We start from the raw sequence: 18,486 nt of genomic DNA on the forward strand, positions 1-18,486 counted from the left end.
TGCTGCTTTTCTTTGTCTTTTCTGACAGGAAGTTGGACAAAAGAAGAATGAATAATAATAATAATAATAATAATAATAATAATAATAATAATAATAATAATAATAATAATGAAAATATCCACCATGACTGTTTTTAAAGTGAGGACACTTTGTCTTCACTTCCTCTAAAAGTTGTTTGAGAGTTGAAACAGAAACCGTCATCGTTGGTAAAATTCGATTTTATTTTGAAAAGCTACCAACAAAAACTTTTGTGATGCAGCTCTTATTTTGTAAAAAACGGATGTCGTATGTGTGTTGTTGCGGTGACTTGATTGAACTTGTTGACCAGAAGGAGCGTAACCGGCTGCAGGGAGGAGCAGGAAGACAGAGGACAAGAAGACAGGAGGACACGAGACACGAAGAAGAAGAAGAAGAAGAAGAAAACAACAACAAGTGAAGAAGAAGAAGAAGAAGAAGAAGAAGAAGAAGAAGAAGAAGAAAACAACAACAAGTGAAGAAGAAGAAGAAGAAGAGAAGCAGCAGGTTTTTTTGGGGTTTTTTTTTTGTTTTTTCTTTTGCAGCTGCCAATCAAACAGGATCCAGCCGCGGTGAGCTGGTGAGGTGCGTTCAGGCCACGCCCCTTCAGGTAAACACCAAGAGTGTTTGTTAACAGGTCAGGACACGCTGTGTGTGTGTGTGTGTGTGTGTGTGTGTGTGTGTGATCACAGACTGTATTGTGAAATAATGAAATATTGATATTTTTTAGTATTTATTCGGGGGGGGGGCTTTATTTATTTATAATCTAATGGAACTTATTAGTTAATGTAAGTTAAGATACTTCAATTTGTGCAAATCTTTTATAATAATTCTATTTTATTTTACAATTTATGCTGAAAGACTAAAATCAGCAAAAAGTACCTCGATAAGAATGAAAGAAATCTGAAAACACAAACCTTCAGACAATGAAAGAAAAATATAAACACACTAAAACCTGTGAGAAAATAACAAGATTTAAAAATAAATAAATAAATAAATTAAAAAGTGCCATCTTGTGGATTAAAATATATTTTTGCATGTAGATTTAAACGTCTCAGAGACTCTGACAGGTTTTTATAAAGTTCTTACTTTAAGTTGTGTCACACTTTTCTTTCATAAAACAGAAACTATTTCAAAGTTTGTAAAAAACTAAAACCACACATTCAACTTCTGTCTTCTGCAGTGAGGGAATGTAACTAAGTACATTTACTCAAGTACTTTACTCAAGTCTAATTTCAAATTACATCCATATTATATTACTTTATAGTTGTACTTTTACTCCACTACATTTACCTGACAGGTACAGTTACTAGTTACTGACAGGAAACATTATTTCTCCATTGTAGCAGCTGATGCATTAAACTGTTCAACTCGACACACCTGACATCTCACTCTGCTGTATTGATTATCCGATCGATCGATCCAGTCGCTCTCTGCTGCCACCCACAGGCTGAAGATGAATAAACACTGAGGCTGCAGGTTCTGTGGTTCCACCGAGTTCCTGTCTGTTGTACTGAGAGGATCCAACTGTACATGTAGAACTTATAGTGAGAGTCAGTGGATGACAAGCCAGAAACATGTGACCTGTCCGTAACTCTGGACGTCGTACAACATCTTTAACAACACGTTTTAGTGCAGATGATACGTTTTACTCACTAACTACACATTTTTATCGCTGCTCATTCAAAGAAATATACAGTATGTATTTTAAAGTAATTAAATCTTCTTCACTAAGTTTTAAGAGGTGGGCGGCGCCTTCTATCGACGAGCCGACACTGCTGTAACCTCTTAAACTGAACAACAAGCAGAGACATGGTCTGTTTTTCAGCCCTGAGTATCGTCTTCAGGCAGCAGAGTCATAGTTTTGTATTTGTTATTATTTAAATTTTAGTTTCCAGTTCAGTTTAATTTCAGTTGGTTTCCAGAGAGTTTGTTTGTTTCAGTTTAATTTTTATTGCTTAAAAAGTTTAGTTTTGGTTTCGTTTCTGTTTCAGTGTTAGTTTTACTTTTTTATTCTTGTAATGAGGAGGCTGTTTGTCAGACGAAATGTTACAATACAAACACATGACAGTTATATATTCATCCTAGTCTCACTGAGGGCTGTAACCTGTCATTGTTTTCACCATTTATTAATCTCTCAATCAATTTCTCTGCTAATTGATTAGTTGTTGGGTCTAAAAAAATGGTCAGTGTTTCTCAAATGTCTTGTTTTGTCCACAGCTCAAAGATATTCAGTTTTCATCTACCAGGTTGATAGAAACCTGGGACACAAAGGGCCGGCAATTATTTTCAAAAAATAATCTGTTTTCAAACAAAGATGATTATAGTAGCACATTTTCACACCTATGTTATCAATAGGTATTGTTAGTAAAAACAGTAATAAATGCTCATTAATAAATTTACTAAAAAAAAAACAAACAAAGACATTGAAATTAGAGTTTTAGTATTAATAATACTTAAGTTTTTGACATGATTTGTCCCACATCTTAAGAAAGACTGAAATAAGAACCGTGAGATCAAAGCTCTGACGGACGAGACGACAGAAAATCAGAGGAAATGAACAGTTTGTGTGTTTGATCTTCTGTGTTTGTGAGGACCAGTGAGGACGTTCTTCACGGTGAGGACGTTCTTCACGGTGAGGACGTTCTTCACAGTGAGGACGTTCTTCACAGTGAGGACGTTCTTCACGGTGAGGACGTTTTGTCCTGTTGTCATGTCACATCATCAATAAATCTGTCTGAAGGTTCAGATGTGGTTTTATAGGTTAGAATCAGGTTTAGGTCCAGTCGAGGATCAGTGAAGGTCCTCACAGGTGCAGAAGAAACGTGTGTGTGTGTTTGTGTGGGGGGTTGTGGGCGGGGACTTCCTGTCATTATGTCTCATTACTGTGGACATAATTTCCTTTGAACCTCACAGTTTGTGAAGAAATCCTGCAGTTGCTGATTCATCATGTTCTCGTTATATTTTAAGTTTGAACTTTAAGGTAACAGAGGTGAGATGTCCACATGTCCACATGTCCACATGTCCACACTAAAGGACTCTGAGTCTCTCGAGTGTAATGGCTGTCCTCTGCTTCTGTTTTTAGAAGATGGACGATGGAAATGTCTCAGCAGGAAGTCCCACTGCTGCTTTGTCTCATTCATTTCCTGCCCACACTGACCAGGAGACGCTGCAGACAGCTGAATGGACCGCAGCTCCAGAGGAGGAGGACAGGCTGCCCAAGTCCCACATCCACCACAGTCCTGCAGAGGAACCAGAGCAGCTGGGTCTGACCAAACCAGAAGATTCTCCAACAAAACTAGATCCACTAAAACCAGATCCTGTTCCTACAGAGGAAGAGAACCTGGGAGACTCTCCCCAGACAAAAGGACAGAAACCAGAAGGTCAGACCTCTCCAAAACCTGAACCAAAACCAGGAAAACCTCCTACTGCTAAACCAGATCAACTAAAACGAGATCCTCTTTGCAGAAAGCATCAGAAACCAGAAGACTCTTCTCAGACAGATCAACTAAAACCAAAAGGTCAGACCTCTTCAAAATCTGAATCAAGAGCAGAACAACCTTCTGTAACAAAACCAAATCAACCAAAACCAGGAAAACCTCCTCCTGCTAAACCAGATCAAACAAAACTAGATCCTTTTAGGACAAAACAACAGAATCCAACAGATCAAAAGGAAACAAAAGATTATTTGACAGATCAGCCAAAAACAGATCAACCCCGTCCAACAGAACCAGTTCCTCTCAGTACAGTTCAAAAGAAAGACGTGTCTCAGAACCACCAAACGCAGGAAAATCTTCATCCAACAGACCAGAAAACTGCAAAAGAAGACGAACTGAAGACTCCACCCACCTCACATGACTTAACTTCAGTCTTCAATGAATGCAGACACCTGCAGAACCATCAGGATCGACCTCCAGAGGAACTCACTTCAACCACACCTGAGAACCACCAAGACCCTCCTCCTCCTCACCTGAACACACAGAAAGCTCCTCCTCCTCCTCCTGCAGACCAGCAGAACCACATTTGTTCTTCATCGTCACTTTGTTCAACTGAAGTGTCAACCCTGGCTCCACCACTTCAGGCTCCGCCCCTCACCATTGAGGTGTTCTGCGACCAGGTGCAGCCCCGCCGTCTGGTTTCTTCTTCAGGTGAGCCCAAACTGTGTGGCTTCCTACAGAAGCAGGGTGGACCCCTGAGGGCCTGGAAGCAGCGCTGGTTCACCTATGAGGAGAAGAAGAACCAGCTGTTCTACTACCGCACACCACAGGATGTGACGCCACTTGGCCGGGTGGAGCTCTGCAGCGCCACCTTCACTTACCCACTGAGGGCCGAGAAGGGCACCTTCCACGTCAAGACACCCGAACGCACCTTCATACTCAAGGTAGGGGGACCACATAGTCCTGTTAGAGACCATCTAGTCACTGTGTGGAGGCTTCGTTACATCACCTGCCTGATCAGTGACAGGGGTCAAGATGTTTGACCTGAGGAAGTCTGTAGCTGCGCACCACTCAGAGGTAGCTGGGCGTCACTCAGAGGTAGCTGGGCGTCACTCAGAGGTAGCTGATGGTCACTCAGAGGTAGCTGGGCGTCACTCAGAGGTAGCTGGGCGTCACTCAGAGGTAGCTGGGCGTCACTCAGAGGTAGCTGGGCGTCACTCAGAGGTAGCTGATGGTCACTCAGAGGTAGCTGGGCGTCACTCAGAGGTAGCTGATGGTCACTCAGAGGTAGCTGGGCGTCACTCGGAGGTAGCTGGGCGTCACTCAGAGGTAGCTGGGCGTCACTCAGAGGTAGCTGATGGTCACTCAGAGGTAGCTGGGCGTCACTCAGAGGTAGCTGGGCGTCACTCAGAGGTAGCTGGGCGTCACTCGGAGGTAGCTGATGGTCACTCAGAGGTAGCTGATGGTCACTCAGAGGTAGCTGATGGTCACTCAGAGGTAGCTGGGCGTCACTCAGAGGTAGCTGATGGTCACTCAGAGGTAGCTGATGGTCACTCAGAGGTAGCTGGGCGTCACTCAGAGGTAGCTGGGCGTCACTCAGAGGTAGCTGATGGTCACTCAGAGGTAGCTGGGCGTCACTCAGAGGTAGCTGGGCGTCACTCAGAGGTAGCTGGGCGTCACTCAGAGGTAGCTGATGGTCACTCAGAGGTAGCTGGGCGTCACTCAGAGGTAGCTGGGCGTCACTCAGAGGTAGCTGATGGTCACTCAGAGGTAGCTGGGCGTCACTCAGAGGTAGCTGGGCGTCACTCGGAGGTAGCTGGGCGTCACTCAGAGGTAGCTGGGCGTCACTCAGAGGTAGCTGATGGTCACTCAGAGGTAGCTGGGCGTCACTCAGAGGTAGCTGGGCGTCACTCAGAGGTAGCTGATGGTCACTCAGAGGTAGCTGGGCGTCACTCGGAGGTAGCTGGGCGTCACTCGGAGGTAGCTGGGCGTCACTCGGAGGTAGCTGGGCGTCACTCGGAGGTAGCTGGGCGTCACTCGGAGGTAGCTGGGCGTCACTCAGAGGTAGCTGGGCGTCACTCAGAGGTAGCTGGGCGTCACTCGGAGGTAGCTGGGCGTCACTCAGAGGTAGCTGGGCATTACTTGGTGATATTTGTGCAGAACTCTCTGCTGGAGGTGCAGCCAGTGTCAATTACTTTATAAGTTTATAACTTTACTACTTTATAGTTACTTTTCCTGAATTTGTTTCTATTCTAGCACTTTTCTGGCTTCTGCTCTGGTGCTCTTCTGTCTCTGTGTCTCTTCTTCTTCTTCTTCTTCTACTCCCTCAGCCTGTCTGCTCTTATTGGTGTGAGTTTAATGGTTTAATGACACAAACTGGAGAATTCACGTAACAGTGAGTGAATATAAATAAGCATTCATTAATTATCTGTGTTACATTTGGATGAAAACTTGTCCATTGTAGTTCCATGTGTAGGATCTGAAGACTAACCCTTTAAATTAAATCAAACTATAAATGCCCCCCCCACCACAGGCTGTGACCCAGGAGCTGATGCTCTATTGGCTGCAGCAGCTTCAGGTGAAACGCTGGCAGCACAGACAGATGTCCACCTGTCCAGACCCAACAAACAACAACAACACTGCAGGTGAGAAACCAACAGACTTCATCTTCACTCAGCTGGTTGATTTGATGTTTGTATGAAATCAGATCTTAGAAACTCTGATGTTATCAGACATTAATCTCCAAAAAAGAGTCTGTTTTTACAGTTTATACAATAATTTAACGATTAAGTTATATTTAAAAAAAAAAATCAAAGGAATAAAAGAATAAAATGACAGTTTTCTTAATAAATTGATAAACTGATCTACTTGATCCATAGAGAAAACAATGATAAGGAGATATCCTGTCATTTGAAATAAATATAAACTGCAGACTGAAACTGTTCAAAAGATTTTCAAAGTGTCATAATCAACAGGAAGAGCTCGTCGCCATCCACAGAATGATACCAGAGATTTTTGTTAAAGTCAGATTACCAGCTGGAAACAGTGTTAACTTTTGTTATTAAAACCCAACTGAAGTTACTGTGACCCACCCAAAATTAAAACCCTGACACTGTGCTGCCATCATCCATCATCCATCCATCATCCATCATCCATCCATCACCCATCCATCCATCATCCATCCATCATCCATCATCCATCCATCACCCATCCATCCATCATCCATCCATCATCCATCCATCCATCATCCATCCATCATCCATCATCCATCCATCATCCATCCATCCATCACCCATCCATCCATCATCCATCCATCATCCATCATCCATCCATCACCCATCCATCCATCATCCATCCATCATCCATCATCCATCCATCACCCATCCATCCATCATCCATCCATCATCCATCATCCATCCATCACCCATCCATCCATCATCCATCCATCATCCATCATCCATCCATCACCCATCCATCCATCATCCATCATCCATCCATCATCCATCCATCATCCATCCATCATCCATCATCCATCCATCATCCATCCATCATCCATCCATCATCCATCATCCATCCATCATCCATCATCCATCCATCACCCATCCATCCATCATCCATCCATCATCCATCCATCACCCATCCATCCATCCATCCATCATCCATCCATCCATCATCCATCCATCCATCATGCATCATCCATCCATCATCCATCCATCATCCATCCATCATCCATCCATCCATCATCCATCATCCATCATCCATCCATCATCCATCCATCCATCCATCCATCATCCATCCATCATCCATCATCCATCCATCCATCATCCATCCATCATCCATCCATCATCCATCCATCCATCATCCATCATCCATCCATCCATCCATCATCCATCCATCATCCATCCATCCATCATCCATCCATCCATCCATCCATCCATCCATCATCCATCCATCATCCATCCATCACCCATCCATCCATCCATCCATCCATCATCCATCCATCCATCATCCATCCATCCATCATGCATCATCCATCCATCATCCATCCATCATCCATCCATCACCCATCCATCCATCCATCCATCATCCATCCATCCATCATCCATCCATCCATCATGCATCATCCATCCATCATCCATCATCCATCATCCATCCATCATCCATCCACCATCCATCATCCATCATCCATCCATCATCCATCCATCCATCATGCATCATCCATCTATCATCCATCCATCCATCCATCCATCCATCCATCATCCATCCATCATCCATCCACCATCCACCATCCATCATCCATCCATCATCCATCCATCCATCCATCCATCCATCATCCATCCATCATCCATCCATCCATCCATCATCCATCCATCATCCATCCATCATCCATCCATCCATCATCCATCCATCCATCATGCATCATCCATCCATCATCCATCATCCATCATCCATCCATCATCCATCCACCATCCATCATCCATCATCCATCCATCATCCATCCATCCATCATCCATCCATCCATCATGCATCATCCATCTATCATCCATCCATCCATCCATCCATCCATCCATCATCCATCCATCATCCATCCATCCATCCACCATCCATCATCCATCCATCATCCATCCATCCATCCATCCATCCATCATCCATCCATCATCCATCCATCCATCATGCATCATCCATCCATCATCCATCCATCATCCATCCATCATCCATCCATCATCCATCCATCCATCCATCATCCATCCATCCATCCATCCATCCATCATCCATCCATCATCCATCCATCATCCATCCATCCATCATCCATCCATCCATCATGCATCATCCATCCATCATCCATCCATCCATCATCCATCCATCCATCCATCATCCATCCATCCATCATGCATCATCCATCCATCATCCATCCATCCATCCATCCACCATCCATCATCCATCCATCATCCATCCATCCATCCATCCATCCATCATCCATCCATCATCCATCCATCCATCATGCATCATCCATCCATCATCCATCCATCATCCATCCATCATCCATCCATCCATCCATCATCCATCCATCCATCCATCCATCATCCATCCATCATCCATCCATCATCCATCCATCCATCATCCATCCATCCATCATGCATCATCCATCCATCATCCATCCATCCATCATCCATCCATCCATCCATCATCCATCCATCCATCATGCATCATCCATCCATCATCCATCCATCCATCATCCATCATCCATCATCCATCCATCCATCCATCATCCATCCATCATCTATCCATCATCCATCCATCCATCATCCATCCATCCATCCATCCATCCATCCATCATCCATCCATCATCTATCCATCATCCATCCATCCATCAAAGAAAAGCCCAGTGTGATAAATCACAGAGTTTGATTCACTTTTATCCAAAACAGAAAACTGCTGTTAATTTCAGTTGATGTGTCTGAAGATGAACATGCAGACAGAAAAGTTCTGGTGACGTGTTTCTGTTAAATTTGATAAAATGATGAAATCTGTTCTATGAAACAGAAAAGTGAAAACAGTGTGGCTGAACTCTAACTGCATGTTGAAACAAAGAAAAGTTTAAAACCAGCAGATTAAATCTGCAGTGAAGTGAAACACTGAAGGATTAAAAGTTTTCAGACATCAGCTGATCTGGATTTCACAAAGTTTCAGAACAGCTGAGCTGCAGGTCCTGACCTGTCTGATGTTAAACTGGTTCAGACTCACTGGTCAAACTGGTGACGACAACAGGACTCTGTGGAAATGTTGGACTGCTCCTTTTATGTGTGTAGCTGTCTTTAATGAGGGGGGGGGGGGGGGGGGGGCAGGAAACAGGATGTGATGCAGACCAGAGGAACATTTCTTATTGTTGGTTTGACTCCATATAGACCATCAGTAGTGACATAATCAGTGACCTCATCATCAGGACGCCACTGACAGGATGTGATGTCATTCTGCAGGTGTTGAATGAGAGGAAAGACCGACACACACACACACACACACACACACACACACACACACACACGCACACACAGACAGACAGACACACACACGCACACACACACAGACAGACAGACACACACACACACACACACACACACACACACGCACACACACACAGACAGACAGACACACACACAGACACACACACACACACACACCTCACACTGTTGTTCAGTTCAATTCAAAACAGCTTTATTGGCATGATGGGAAACAGACATTTACGTTGCTGAAGTGTGAAAAAATGTCTGAATATTCTCCAGGCGGCTGGATACCCGCCTGAAATCATGTGACTCCAACAAGTCACATGATAACAGGGACCTTTGGGAAAACTTTGGGACAAAAGACAACTTAACAAAAGTCTGCACACGTACCAACAATATATATTACTGCAGGAGCTGTAACACACTTTCATGCTTCACCCTCATTCAGCAGCTTCTGTTTCATTTTCACACTGACTAAAGAATTACGTTCAGCACCCCCTACAGGCTGCACGCGTCATTACAAATGACATCCTGATGACTTATCTGCTCTCAGAGTGGAGCGTCTTTCCTCACAGAGGATCTTTGATGAGTGTTCGGCCTCAGTGTCAGAGTTTCACTGCTGAACACAAACAGATGCAGTGAAGTTTCTGTGGTTTGTTTTAAAGCAGAACACAGAAGAACTGAGTTCAGTCCAAAGGACTGGATGGATTCTGATCGGCTTTATTTTAATCATCTATCAGGAATGTGTGTTTGGTCGACTCAGATGTTGACAATGTTTGAGTTGTGTTACTTTCCAGCACTTTCCTGCATCAGAACATCTCTGCTAAAAGGCTGTGAACTGTCTTCGCTTTAACTTTCTTTAGCACAGTTGTTCCCAAAACTTTTTCTGCCACTTAGAAACCAAAAAAAGTTCACACCCAATATTCTTTTTCATCAGTTATTAACAAGAATCAGGGAATTAACTAACTGTTATTATAATGTGGTGTATTTACAGTAACATGTCCTCTGTCGGTCTCATTTGACTTTACAGTCAGGAATCTGAAATCTTTCAAAACTGTCATGCATCTTTTTAAGTGTTCCTTTATTTATTTTTGTTTTTTCTTCATGTTATTTTGTTGTAATTAAAACAAGTTCAGGTGACGTTGGACTCAAATCAGCTGATTGTTTCTCTGCTGTTTCAGGTTTTTTATTTTGTTTTGAACTGAATTCTGTTTCCTGTTTCAGCAGACGAGTTCCTGCCAGTGTTGAAGAGCCCATTGGGTCTGGTGGGGGAGGAGGCGGCCAACGCACCATCACAACGAACGCCGCTTGCCAACATGTCACTCAAACATCCGCTGATTGAGATCCAGTGAGTGTAGATGGTGTTTAAAGACGTCAGAGAGTCTCTTCAGTCTCAGCTGCCATAAAGAGAACAGTGAGAACACGTTTCCCATCAGCCCCGGTTCTTTTTGTGTTTACAGAAACTCAGTCCACAGTCTTCGTAAGAGATCGTCTCAGGAATGGAGTCAGAGTGTGTTTCATGTAGAAGCTCCACCGTGGAACCCCCCCAACTCTGCAGACAGCAGCAACACTACAGGTACAACACTAATACTGCAGTATTAATGCTGATAATACTAACTGACTTTGTTGATGTTTCCTCACCTTATTTTTCCCACCATTCTCTACATAAAGTCAGTAATGTCTTGTTCCATGCTCATCAGATGCTCATGGAAACTCTTCAGTACAACTCTGCTTAAATTTCCAAGTTTATTTAGATTTTTTTCAGTGGAATGCCATTCTGACATTTTGAAAACAGCTAAGGCAAGTTAGCTGACTTGTCTGCCTGTGTACGAAGCGACTGAATCAAAGCCTTGTGTTTCATAGAAAGTCTGGTCAAACATACAAAACTTCATAATCCATACATCCATGTACGATGATTATTTATAATTAAGTCCGAGGGTCTTGAAAGTTTCGGGGGATCCAGAAGAAACAACAAAACAGGATGGCCTGGCAGGTCTTATTTGGACTTGTGACTTGTTGAACTCATCTCTATAAACTGTTGTCTGCATGTGAAAGTAGAATCTGTAGGAAAGGGACCAGATTTCAGTATCAGAAACATTCTGATCAGAGATCAATCTGTGAACCCATCAGATCCTATCTGATAACGATTTACTTTATTAACTTTTATTTAATTTGGTATATGCAGATATTTGTTTATAGAGCTCAGCCTCCAGCTCCATTCTCACATCTCAAGATGCTAATTGGACTGTAAGCAGCGACGGCTCACAGGACAAGAAGTCCTTTATCTGTTATCTAGATGTCTGTTGGCCACATCAGAAACACTGGAACATCATGGCAGTTCCTCCAAACCAATGGACTCCAAGATTGACTTGGACCTTCCCTGTCTTAACTTAGGACTTGTTTGTTTTCACGTGGACCTTGTTGACCTTGACTTTAGCCTCACATGTCTTGTCTTGGGACGTGTTGACCAGGACTTGTGAAGGTATCAGTCTCATAATATACTTTTGTGTTTTAAACTTTTCTTTGACGTTAAGTTTGTTATTCATCCATAGTTTGACCAGTCCTGTCTCATTTGTGTCCCTCTAGCACCCAGGACTCCCATGGAGCCTCCAACTCCGCCCCCTCCTGTCTCATTGGCTGAGGCAGCAGGTCAGATTTCCCTGGCAGAGGGCAGGGAGTCGCCTTCACTGTTCGATAGCCGTAGCAGGAAGTTGAAGAAGGGCAGAGACACTCTGTCCTTGTCCTCAGAGCGGACGTCTCGCAGCCAGCAGGAGAAACAGATGCTGATGGAGGAGGTCAAAGCTCAGAAGGTGATCAATCAATCACTGATCAGATCAATAATCGTTTTTGTTCTAACAGCAACAATAACAATATTAATAATAAGAACACTGTGTCTGTCCAGGAGCTTGTGTGGATCCTCCATAAAGCCTTGGAGGCGTCTCAGCTGGAGAAGAGAACCTGTGCAGAGTTTTTGGCAGCGACAGGTGAGCAGGAGCGTCTGGAGCTGCTGCGACACCGCGAGCGGCAGGCGGTCGACCTGCGAGGACGTCTGGAGGAGGCGAAAGCAGAGGTGGAGGCCCTGAGGAGGAGTCTGGCTCAGAGAGACGCACAGGTGGCTGAACTGCAGGAGAACATAAAGATGCTGACAGAGAAGAACAGCGCCAAGCAGGAGGTGAGGACACACCTGAGGACCACAGGTGGACTCAGACACCTGGTTCAACGCCTGACCCTCGTCTAAATGGTTCTATCTTTCTGTTGATGAAAGTTTGTGATCATGTTTCACTGTTTTGTTGTTAATGTTGAAGCATTTTATTCTCTTGTCATATTTACGTTATTGTTTTATAACTGTGATTACTGATTATTGATCCACTGCGGTCACTTTGGTGGTTCCTGTTTGACTGAAGTCTCTCCTGTTGATTCCTGTAAGGTGATCATAAAGCTGTCTGATCAGGTGACGTCCTGTTTGTCTGACCCTCGTCGATCCGTCTCGTCCTGTGGCGGTAGTTTGGACTCTCAGACCTTCAAACAGATGCAGAAGGATAATGAGAACCTGAAGGTGAGCGAACCAAACAAACACTAGACAGGAGAACGCTACATTACATGAGCAATGATGTCAGCATCACGGTTTGAGATGTCTGTGTATCAGACACACAGTTTACCGTGTTGAAGGACATGTCTCCTTCAACACGGTAAAAGTTCCATTTTCAGATGTTCAGTGTTCCACAGTTTGTGTTTGTGGTGTTCAGGACGACATCGAGGCCTACAAGACTCAGAACAGGTTCCTAAACTCTGAGATCTATCAGCTGACCAGACTGTGGAGAACCAGCTCAGAGCAGGAGAAGAGTCTGATGGTGAAGGTTGGTCTCACTGGAAACACTGGGAACCACTTTCATCACATTAAGTCCTCTGGTTGTTTGGTGTTGACGCTCTGTCTGTCTGCTGTCCTCTGATTGGCTGCAGTGTGCCTACTTGGAGGCCAGTAACTGTCAGGTGGAGAGTCGGTACCTGGGCGTCCTGAGACAGCTGCAGGACACCAAATCTCTGGATCCGGTACAGAGGGGGGCCGTCCAGAAGATGATCGAGGACGCTCTGAAAGGAGAGCTGAAGAGCGTCGTCAAACTCAATGTGGACAGGTAACAAGGACAGCATGAACACCTGGGCCGACAGCAGGGTGGACAGAATAAGTGGAACATCCGGTCATTGAGTTGTGGCCTCGTGTGTCCTCAGGGATCACGACGAGTATGGATTTAAAATCATCCCAGACTACGAGGTGGAGGACATGAAGCTGCTGGCAAAGATCCAGGCACTGGAGATCCGCTCACACAACCTGCTGCACCAGGTGAGCTACGTTGTTAGGAAGGATGGGGGTCAGCAGAGGTGGGAAGTAAGTAAGTACTTAGTTACTTTACTTCAGTAGAGTTTTCAGGTATCTGTACTTTACTTGAATATTTATTTTTTCTGATATGTGAACACAAATACCAAAAACTACGCAACAGTTTTAATGACTTTGACGTGAATTATTGATTATGTTTATTTTGCATCACTGTGCGTCGCCTTCCAACATCAAGACTGATTTCAACCAAAATGGACGAAACAATAAGACAGAAAAGACGATTCAGTGGTGGATCCACCAGAGTTTATCACACAGGACAGACAGGACGAGACAATGTAAAAGACATAAGACATAACCAGATGCAAAATGACATAAAAAACACATTTAACTCATCAGAAGACTAAAAAATGTTGTAATAGATGTAACAAGATAAAGAAGACTTAAGACAAGACACTCTGGTCTGACCCTACAGGAGGGTGTAGAGCGCCCCCTGCTGAGTCGCTGGGCTCAGTACCTGGCCGGCCGGTCAAATGATGACCTCTGTCCATCGCCTGAGCTCAAAGGACTGCTGCGAGGAGGCGTCCCTCAAGAGTACCGCCAGAGACTGTGGAGCTGGATGGTCCAAGCCAGAACCAGGACCATCAGAGAGCAGCATCCACAGCGCTACCAGCAGGTAGACACCTGTCTACACCTGTATATACCTGTCTACACCTGTCCACAGTATTCTCTTTCCTACCTGTCTTATGTCTCTGCTGTCTTTCAGCTGTGTGAGAAGAGTCGGACGTCCCCTCATCCGGCCTCCAGACAGATCCAGCTGGACCTCCACCGCACCCTGACAACCAATCAGCACTTCTCTTCACCCTCTAGCCCCGTCCTCCAGCAGCTCCGCCGTGTCCTATTGGCTTTCTCCTGGCAGAACCCTGCGATTGGTTACTGCCAGGGACTCAACAGGTAGTCCTGTATATCTACGCTGACGCACAGTGTCTGCTTTAAAAACAATGAGTGATGTGACCTGTGACACTGCGTGACCACGTGTCTCTCAGGGTGGCGGCCATCGCTCTGCTGGTCCTGCAGAGTGAAGAAGACGCCTTCTGGTGTCTGGTGGCTGTGGTGGAGAACATCATGCCTCAGGACTACTACACCAAGAACCTGGTGGCCTCTCAGGTCAGAAACACACCTTCACTTTTTCAAAAAATCAAGGTCGAACGAATTTGATATGACCCGTAATTCGTTCAGATAAATATGACGACCGCCCCCCACCCCCCCGTCTGTGGTGCCTCCACTTGCCTCAGGTGGGTGTTAAGCTATCAGGTGAGCCTGCAGGTTTGTTGTCGTTGAAGAGTAAGACAGCTGCTTTTTACAAAGTCGACAAACAGCCTGATCTTTGTCCGTCACATCCACAGTGTAGAACCCAAAATACTTCCACACGCTGCTTCTCAGATGTTTTGGTGTCGTGACGGTCCGCTCAGGACGGCTTTGCTCGCTATTCTCCTCCATTTTCGTAGCAAAACAACACATTAACATTAGCTTGGTTTAGCGATAGGTCAGTAGGTCAACATGATAGTGACATCGTAGAGCGCCCTCTGTTGGATCACAAGGGAAAATACATCAAACTGTCTGACGCACCTATAGAGACTGCAGCCAACATTTCGAACAGGTAGTTACAACTTGAACATGAACTTCTCACCTCATGTCCGAACAAATATCCGAAACTGGAATTAAAAGTGACAGCACTATGACTCACCTGTTCAGCAAACGTTACTTAAAGTTGGGAGTTTATTTTAGATGTTGTGAAGTTTGGCATAGTGGGCGTGTCTTGTTCCATGTGATGAGTGTATCCCTTGTAATGTAGTGGGCGTGTCTCATAGCTCCTGCGAGTCACAGGTAGACCCACCTGGTTTGTGTGTTCAGGCAGACCAGCGGGTGCTAAAGGACTTCCTGTCAGAGAAGCTCCCCCGGCTGGCCAATCACTTTGAGGATCACGCCATCGATGTGTCTCTGATCACTTTCAACTGGTTCCTGGTGGTCTTTGTGGAGAGTCTGCCCAGTGACATCCTGTTGCCGCTGTGGGACGCCTTCCTCTATGAGGGCACCAAGGTACAGTGAACACACCACGACACCTGAATGCACCACGGCACCTCAGAACACCACAATAACATCCTGCTGCCACCGTGAGACACCTTCCTGTATGAAAGTACCACGACACCTGACACATCAAAGGTTCTGATTGATTGATGTCATAGTTTTTTGTACTTAGACTCTGGTAACTCTGTCTCTGATTGGTTAGCACCTGCTGCTGTTAGCTACTGTTAGCAAACTGTAGCTGTTAACACTCTGGTAACTCTGTCTCTGATTGGCCGGTACCTGCTGCCTCCGTCAGTCGAGTTGGTTATTGAGGACATGAATGCAAATGTGTTTTGAGATTTTGGTCCTTTGGTGCATCAAAAGTTTAAAAATCAGTTCAATCAGTTTGTAGAAAAGAGGCTGCAGCAGATTTTCTGATAATGAGATTCGTCCTGTGCTTCTGTTCCAGGTGATGTTCAGGTACGCTCTCGCTCTCTTCAAATACAAAGAGGATGACATCCTGAAGATTCACGACAGCGTGGAGATCTACCAGTACCTACGCTTCTTCACAAAGACCATTTCTGACAGCAGGTAACATTCAGCTGAGCTCAGCTGACCCGTCCTGAGACGCAGGTTCAACCCGGGTCTCTGTAAGTGATCTGTCTGGACTAAAACCTAATAAAGGTGATCAAGGATCAGCGGTCACATGACGCTGCTTATCAATACAGTAAATCATCCCAGAGTTTCCTGATCTAGATACGAGCTCGTTCACAAAAATGGGGCGGAGTTTGCAGCATTTGACCGATTGGCACATGGACAAAACTACTGACAGCACTGACGCATATTTTACAAATGAAGAGCAAACTATAATATAATAAAGAAGAAATCGATCATAACCGTCATCATCCAGACTGAAAGAAACTCCTGCTGCTGCAACATGCAGGAAGGAAAAAGAAAAGAAATCGCTTTGGTGGTAATAATAATAATAATGATAATAATAATTATAATAATGATAATAATAATAATGATAATGATAATAATAATAATAATAATAATAATAATAATAATTATAATAATAATAATAATAATAATGATGATAATAATAATAATAATAATAATGATAATAATAATAATAATAATGATAATAATGATAATGATAATAATAATAATAATAATGATAATAATAATAATAATAATAATAATAATGATAATAATAATAATAATAATGATAATAATAATAATGATGATAATAATAATAATAATGATGATAATAATAATGATAATAATAATAATAATAATAATAATAATAATGATAATAGTAATAATAATAATAATAATAATAATAATGATAATAATAATAATAATAATAATAATAATAATGTGTAGACCTGTCTATCACACGCTGCACTGGAGTTCTACAACAGAACCTCCCCTGAACTCCTTGTGTTGTTCATCAGCTGTTCTGATCTCGTGGTGTGAGAACTGTGACACTCAGTAAGTCTGATCTGGTCGCTCTGCAGAAGTGACTAAATAAAGTTCATTCAAAGTTATCCAAACGTTGAACATTCGGTGGATTTACTGATTTTCTCCTATTTGATATTAAACTGATGATTTTCTCACTGTGATGAACAAAACAGACATTTGATGATATTAATGTTGTGCATTAGGGGATTTTGAATGAGCTTTTTAACATTATTCTTGACATTTAATAGAAAAAAGATGATAATTATGAGAATAAATCAACCTAAAATGTTGATCTGTTCCTTTAAAAACAGAGTAGAACTGTGGCTTTAGATGACTTGTTTTGTTTTGAAGCGAAAATCTCTGCAGACTTCCTGTCGATCAGAGACAAAACGTTCTCGTCCTGTTGAATAATCGTGTTCTTGTCGTCTTGTCCCACAGGAGACTGACCACCATCGCCTTCAGCGACATGAACCCGTTCCCCGGCCGCCTGCTGAGGAACCGGCGGGCGCTGCACCTGGAGCGCCTACAGGGGGAGCTGCGAGAGCTGGAGGAGCAGCAGAGGGAGTTTGTCACCGACAGCGGCGAACACAAAGACAAAGAGCTTGACACTATGATGAGCGAGGACGACGAGGAACTCTGACATCAGACCTGCTGACTGCTGGTTGACACGCCACTGATTCTTACCTGAAGCTGCTGCTCACCTGTCTGATGAGTCACTGAACGCATCACGGCGTCCGTGTTCACTCAGGCTCCAATTACAGTTTTTATTTCAGGAGATTTTGTTTTACACCCGGTCACGTTGTCTTTGTCTTCTGTAGATCAGAGTCCTCCAGGCCAGCAGGAGGGGCTGCTGGACCTGATGCTGTTTGACAAAACTGACCAAAACACCAGAAGAACTTCTGACCTTTAACAGATTATTTACAAATATGGATGTTTAAAAAGACCTCACAGCGAACCGTTATAAAGAGACACGTGTCAAAATGTTGACGTTTTACGGGCAAAACAACTAACTGAGTAATGAGGAAAATTATCCACAGATTAATGGATGTTTAAAATAATCATAATTTGCAGCTCTGGACTGAAAAGACGCCGTCTTGTCTGTCCTGTAGTAGTTTAGTGTTAGCTGACATTTTTGTATTTATGAGCTGCGAATGAAACACACTTTATGATG

At 43.7% G+C, this 18,486-nt stretch overlaps 1 protein-coding gene across 3 annotated transcripts; it reads left to right on the forward strand.

Annotated features, from left to right (window-relative positions):
- The first annotated feature begins 600 nt into the window (after nucleotides 1–600).
- On the forward strand, nucleotides 601–18,110 carry tbc1d2 (TBC1 domain family, member 2). 3 transcript variants are annotated; one of them, XM_084718506.1, is made up of 17 exons: nucleotides 601–625; nucleotides 3,101–4,396; nucleotides 5,986–6,097; nucleotides 10,682–10,802; nucleotides 10,915–11,030; nucleotides 12,041–12,264; nucleotides 12,357–12,626; nucleotides 12,882–13,010; nucleotides 13,201–13,311; nucleotides 13,415–13,587; nucleotides 13,682–13,793; nucleotides 14,260–14,460; nucleotides 14,551–14,738; nucleotides 14,831–14,951; nucleotides 15,699–15,884; nucleotides 16,321–16,442; nucleotides 17,754–18,110. In XM_084718506.1, exons 2-17 carry the CDS (start codon nucleotides 3,104–3,106, stop codon nucleotides 17,953–17,955), a joined length of 3,681 nt encoding a protein of 1,226 aa, XP_084574632.1. In that variant the 5' UTR covers nucleotides 601–625; nucleotides 3,101–3,103; the 3' UTR covers nucleotides 17,956–18,110. The 3 variants fall into 3 exon arrangements, 2 of the variants coding, with proteins under 2 accessions (XP_084574632.1, XP_084574633.1); XM_084718507.1 differs by having other exon boundaries at nucleotides 3,104–4,396; XR_014770596.1 differs by lacking the exon at nucleotides 17,754–18,110 and having other exon boundaries at nucleotides 15,656–15,884.
- Nucleotides 18,111–18,486: the final 376 nt, after the last annotated feature.

This window comes from Lutjanus erythropterus, chromosome 5 (genome assembly GCF_056507025.1).
Source record: "Lutjanus erythropterus isolate fLutEry1 chromosome 5, fLutEry1.hap2, whole genome shotgun sequence".
Taxonomy (NCBI): Eukaryota; Metazoa; Chordata; class Actinopteri; order Lutjaniformes; family Lutjanidae; genus Lutjanus; species Lutjanus erythropterus.

Excerpts from the sequence above, each read along its gene's own strand:
- tbc1d2 (XM_084718506.1), top strand. The coding sequence starts at position 3,104 with ATGGACGATGGAAATGTCTCAGCAGGAAGTCCCACTGCTGCTTTGTCT. Across the intron at positions 6,098-10,681 it reads AAACAACAACAACACTGCAG|ACGAGTTCCTGCCAGTGTTG; the intron begins GTGAGAAACCAA and ends CTGTTTCAGCAG. Across the intron at positions 12,627-12,881 it reads AGAACAGCGCCAAGCAGGAG|GTGATCATAAAGCTGTCTGA; the intron begins GTGAGGACACAC and ends GATTCCTGTAAG.